Raw genomic sequence first — 6,252 nt, forward strand, 5'->3', positions numbered from 1 at the left:
AGAATTATTCGCCTTTTGTTGCTCTTGGAAATGCAAACAATACTCTGGTATCACAGCGCACCGCTCACAGGATCACGCTGTCTCCTGGCACGGCAGCTCAGACCCGTCGCCATCTTTCCTTGGAAACCCAAGGTGCTGATTTTCAATCAAGCTGTGCCTTAAGTGGGAAACTCCATGAAGCATGTTGAGAATGAATAGAAAATAGAATATATTTTTTTTAAGATCAGGAAAATCAACTAGTGCTAGATTAAAAGAGGATAGAACCTGCATACTGAACTTTAAACTCTAATGTAATATTTCTCCATGACAGGCTTTTTAAAAAAATCACACTTCAGGCGATGATCATGCTTCTATAGCATTTTATTTAATAGAAGTCACTCCTTATCTTCAGGCAGAATTGTTCTGAAATCATCGAAAGCTTAAAAAGATTGAAAGTGAGATGGTTCTTTTAGCCTAGGCTGTGGAGATGTTCAGACTTATGAGAAAACAAATTATACTCTTAACCAAATTCTCAGAAAATGAAAAAAAAAACTTGTATAAGAGGTGACTTACACAGAACCCAATTCAAAATAGAGGAGAAAAGGCAGGAAGAATGATTGATATTCCTGTTTCCCACTTATCTCCCTGCTTGGAGTTCTACATCTCATTGCAAAACAGTACAGACCAAGATGCAATGAATTCAGGGTCCTGTGATCAACTTGATCTTGATTTGCAGAAGTGTTGAAACAATCTCTCTGATGGCCACTGCTAACCCTGTGATTGATTAAATAAGAGGTGGTTCCTGATTTCTGAAAAGTCCCAGAAGAAGACTAAAGGGGGAAAGGAAGCAGAGGGAAACCCATGATAAATGAAAGAGCTTCATTATTGCAATCTTTATATTCTGGAGTGGGGTCTGATACTGACCTTAGTAATAGCCTTAAAAATCAATTAAGTAACAGATTTTAGAAATCATCTCTTTCTCCATTATCCAAGGTCATAGCAATGACTCATCTGGAAACTCTAAGCATCCATTGTGTTAAAAATTATACCAACGGGATTTCAGAGTAGGTTTTCAATTTTAAATAAAACATCTGTTTCACCACATACGATAGCTCTTCTTTTGGTATTGCCTAATTTTTATTGTCCCAAGTACTAGGTTGTACCTCTCTTTTTAAAATGTTTTTCAAAGTCATCTTGGAATAGTCTTTGTAGAACAGAATAGAATTTTACTGCAGAAAGGAACCTCAGAACTCATGTGATGTCCTCTCTCCCTCACCGTAATTCTAGAGATATGAAAATGGAGCCAAAAGAGCCCTGGGCTCTTACAGTTAGGCAGAGATGGTGCTGGGTTTGGATCCCAAGTCTCTTACCCTCCAAGGCTCTCACACTCTCCCATACTGTCTCAGATTAATTTGAAATCAAAACATTTAGCTCCTTACCTCACCGAGGGCCTTTTTAGCAGTGTTACATGGCACAAATATTCTCCTTCTGTTGCTTTCTCTTTTATAGACCTAACATTCATTGAGACAGCTTAAGAAAAGAGTGGGTCTCACTACTGACCCTCTGTGGCAGTAACAGAGAAACATTTTTAACAGTGAAGTTTGAGAGTTGAGTGTTTAGTGCTTCTAATTCGATGCTGTTGATGACACTGACTTCTACTAGTTATTTAGCACATATGAATCATGTTATAGTTTCAAAATACTTTTCTATCAATAGCAACTTCTTAGTGTGAATCAGGCTAATTTTATTATTTCCTCACCCCCAAAACAGCTTTCTTCGTCCCATCAGGTTTGATGAATGCAATGAGTTGCCCAAATGCTTAGTTGTCTGAATTCCTTAAGTATACATGGGGCAAGACAAAAGTTTTAGATTAAGGGTAGAAACAGTCTTATCTTTGGGATTCCTGGTTGCTAAGGCCAAGATTGAGGGTGGGTGACAGAAGGGCTTGGGACAAGGTAAGAGGATAATCTGCATTAATTAGTGGCAAGTCAAGAGTTAGCTTACAGGTATTCTAGTTCATATTTAGTTCTTAGAGACCCTGCTTTATCCTGGAAATCTGCTGTGATGCAGGGCAGGGTGAAGGTGGAGAGAAGAGCCATTGGCAGGGTCCAGTTCATCCCTGACCGAGCCTAACCTCGAGGAACAACTCAAATTCTCAGGGAAAATCCATTGGAGCACTTTAGAAGAGCAATACACCAGCGCTGGTCTATTCCTAGTTGCTGTTGACAGGAGTGGACACTTAAGTGTGTCCCTTGACATAGTGATTCTGAGCAGGAACCTAGAGGCAATTCCAAACCTGGAATAAGAATAAGGCTCTTCTTGGGCATGACTCAAATAGAAAAGCTCTTTGAATCACAACATTTGAATCTGAGTCATTCACCAGTCTTTTCTTTGTCCTGTAAAGGCAATTTAAGCATTGAGGTCTAAAGCAGGCTTGTTGATTCTCAGCCTCGCTTTCTCAGTAACCTCCCATCTTAACCACCTCAGGGGAACATTAAGATCTCCTCTACGCATTGATTTTTTAAAAAGACCACTTTATACAAGCAGGTTTGGGGAACTCGAGGGCTTAGAAATTACTAGAAATTACTGTCAATTCTTCCTCTAAAGCTATCTCCGGCCCTGCGACACATGGTCTGCCAAGTGGTTCCATAAATCTGCCTACCCTCACCTGTCTTCTTCCTCCTTCCACATTGAAACCTTTCTGATTTACCAGCAACTGGGGAGAGTTAAGACAAATGAAACCTAACAGAAGTCCTGACCCTCCACTGCCACCAATACACTGATGATACATCATCATGAATTATATTTTTAGAGACTTGCAAGGGTTATATTGGGCTGGCCCACATTTAGGTCATCTTCGCCATGTCCCCCAAACCCCTCTGATATTCTGAAGACCTTCTGAGAGTCTGCACTGCACTTGCTTGAAATTCTTATTCACTTAAACTTATGTCTCATGCTACTGTTTAACTCTGTCCTATATTGATTTTTCAAAGTCCTGCCTGATGAATTTTGAACTGTAATACCCAAACTGTATGCCTATAGGAGAAGCTGAATGTAAGATTCTGACACTCACACTTTTAAATCCTTTCCCAGTTTCAGCAGCAACTTCTCCATTATCTTTTGTGTCTCACATCCCCATAGCCTCTCTCTCCCTCTCCATACCATCTCGAATCTTCAAGGTTATCACATGAAGAGCATAGTTAATCTTCCCTTAGGGTATGACCTCTCTTCCACAGAATAGCCATTTTATAACCAATTAAGTACAGAATTAGGGGTCCAATTCTATCAGAGTTCTCTTCTTGCTGCTCAGAGAATGTAGTGAAAAAATGGTTCATTACCCAAATCTGCTCCTGCTATTGAGGTTCTGGTTTCATTGCTTTGAGGGACCAGTTAGATGTTTCTTTCTATCAGAGTCAGAAGGACCTGAAAAAGTAACCAATAGAAATAGAGCTATGCAGTTTGAAAGGCAGGGACTGTTAAAAGAGCAACAGAAAGCCTGGAAAGAGGGAAAAAATAAGCCAAGGAAACAGCACGAAGTGCAGGTGTACAGCCGCAATGCCACATGAAAATGTAAGGAATTATATACGGACCGTTCAGGGGGAATTACCTTGAAAACAACTCTTTGGTTAACTGGAGCTTTGGGTTGTCGGGGAGGAGGAAATCCCTGGGCAAGTAACAATCACTTGCTGCCGTCCTCTGTGTTTCGGCAGCACCCAGCACAGTGCCTGGTCACATAGCAGCTGCCAATGTATATTTGTGTAATAAATGTAGCACTGGCCAAACTGCTCAATGTTTTCGAACAAACTATGAAATTCTGTAACAAGGTCACTTCCACACTCAGGCCCCATCTACGGCAGAATTTATGGGAAGAATGACTTGGTTTAAAGGAAAGCATGGAGCATCCATTGGCTATGGCTCATTCGGTTGCCTAAGGGGGAAAAACGCGAAGAGGAAACAAGCTCAGTTGTGCAGATATGAGACCACCCTTGAGATCTGTCTTTTACATGGTTGTCTGCCAGGTTCCTGCCCAACTTCTGTCTCCACCTGTCGACCCGAGGCAATCGAGGAGTTAGCCAGGGGCAGTTCCGCAGTGGCGACAGGGAAGTCTCTCGGGGGCAGCACGTCTCCTCTCCCTCAGTGTCTCTCGCTGCACCTGCCACGCTGCCCCTCGCGCCTCTGCAAAGATGCAGAGGTCGAAGCACGTTGCTGTGCGGTGATGAAATGCTCCCAGAACCGGCCTCTCCAGCCCGGTCTCTAACACCAACCGGGATCCTGGGGTTGCCTCTAGGATCGCTGTGGGCGCTCTCGTCCCCTCCTTAATCCCCAGCCCCCAATCCAGGGCCGCTCCCCCGGCTGGCGCCTGCCACTTGAGAGGTGTAACAGGGTGGCCGCTGTCTTCTGCGCTCCTGGGCACTGGGTCAGAGGCGGGAAGCGGCGTGGGGGGGCGCCCCGGGCTCGCGCGCCACGCGGCCCCGCGCGGGATTTGCCGCCTTCAGCTGCGGCAGCTGCAGCGGCGGCGGCGGCGACGGGCAGAGGGTGGCGACGAGGGCTGGAGCCCGGGCCAGGAGGGAGGGAGAGAGAGAGGGAGGGGGCCGGGAGGCTGTGCCAGGCGAGCCCGAGGGGTGCTCGGCGCTCCCCCGCCCTCCTTCCGGGAGCGAGGATGCAGACTCTGAAACTGGCGCTGCTGGGCTGAGGCGCAGGCAGGGGAGTTGCCGCGCGCGGCTCCGTGAGTGTCTCCTGCGCGCGGAGAGGCGGGGGCGGCGGAGGAGCAGGAGCAGGAGGAGGAGGAGGCGGAGGGGGAGAATGCCCGGAGCCGCCGCCGCCGCGATGCTCCCGGCTCAGGAGGCTGCCAAGCTGTACCACACCAACTATGTGCGGAACTCGCGGGCCATCGGCGTGCTGTGGGCCATCTTCACCATCTGCTTTGCCATCGTCAACGTGGTGTGCTTCATCCAGCCCTACTGGATCGGCGACGGCGTGGACACCCCGCAAGCCGGCTATTTCGGGCTCTTCCACTACTGCATCGGCAACGGCTTCTCCCGGGAGCTGACCTGCAGGGGCAGCTTCACGGACTTCTCCACGCTGCCCTCGGGCGCCTTCAAAGCCGCCTCCTTCTTCATCGGCCTCTCCATGATGCTCATCATCGCCTGCATCGTTTGCTTTACCCTCTTCTTCTTCTGCAACACGGCCACCGTGTACAAGATCTGTGCCTGGATGCAGCTCACCTCTGGTGAGTGCGCGCTCACCTCCGCGAAGGCGGGGGACCCCGAGGCGTCCGAGCCGGGGAGGGGCCGGAGTGGGAGGGACGGGGGCTGTGCGCGCCGCCCTGTGCCGAGCAACTTAATCCGCTCGGGCATCGGGCTCTGGGGGGCGGGAGCCCTGGGTGGCCGGATCCCCCCACCCCCCCCACCCCCCGGCTTCCCCAGACCTGGCACTAGCGCCTCGTCCCGAGGCTTTCATGAACCTCCCCAAGTGCTGGGGACGCCACCCAGAGGGACGCGGCGCGCCGCAGGCAGGGCGGTTGTCGGGCCGAGTCCGCTCAGAACTAAAGATGCAGGGGACAGGGAAGCGGTAGCCTGGAGAGATGGGTGTGTGTGTGCCTGTGCGTGTGTGTGTGTGTGCGCGCGTGTGTGTGTGTGTGTGTGCGCGCGTGTGTGTGTGTGCGCGCGTGTGTGTGTGTGTGTGCGCGCGCACGCTGAGGGACTCAAGAAAGACTCACGGCGAGGCTGAAAAGCGGATTTGGAGAGTTGTAGTGGAAGGAAGGAGTAGACAGCCTGCCCTGCCCCTCGCGGGGACTGTTTCTGTCATTGCTTGGGCTGGGAGGGCAGGATGGTGGCTGGAGTAAAATTGTTTCTCTCTGTCCCGGGCAGTTATAAATATTTTATCATACATCTGGAGATGAATAAATCCTAGTACTGTTTTGGTTTTCACCCTTTTAAGAAAAATGTAGCTTAGAGTGTTCCTTAGTAATAACCCAATGTCAAGTCTTCGGTTTGCGTCCTTGTCAGTGCAGAGGTACTTTCATTTCATCTTTAAACAGAGAGAGGTCTTCAGGGAATCAGGATTTCTCAAGATCTCATTTTGGGAAGTGGCTTTAGGAAAGTGGGCAGAGAGGGAAATCTGTTTCATTAGCATCTCTGGTCACTCTTTGCCTGTGGATGATAGATTGTGACTAGCTAGAGAATATGAAAGCACTTTTTTCTGAGCATCAAAGTTACTTTTAACCCAAAAAGGATGAGGAGGGGGCTGCATTTCCTGGTGGCTTGGAGGTGT

At 48.5% G+C, this 6,252-nt stretch overlaps 1 protein-coding gene across 1 annotated transcript; it reads left to right on the plus strand.

The window, feature by feature from the left end:
- Window positions 1–4,711: 4,711 nt before the first annotated feature.
- LOC103606261 (lipoma HMGIC fusion partner-like 3 protein) lies at window positions 4,712–5,451 on the plus strand (the record flags this gene model as incomplete). Its single annotated transcript, XM_008590871.1, has 1 exon — window positions 4,712–5,451. A coding segment is annotated over exon 1 (669 nt), but the record flags the coding sequence as incomplete, so codon positions are not given.
- Between the last annotated feature and the right edge of the window lie 801 nt (window positions 5,452–6,252).

This window comes from Galeopterus variegatus, unplaced genomic scaffold (genome assembly GCF_000696425.1).
Source record: "Galeopterus variegatus unplaced genomic scaffold, G_variegatus-3.0.2 Scaffold6414, whole genome shotgun sequence".
In the NCBI taxonomy this organism is placed as follows: domain Eukaryota; kingdom Metazoa; phylum Chordata; class Mammalia; order Dermoptera; family Cynocephalidae; genus Galeopterus; species Galeopterus variegatus.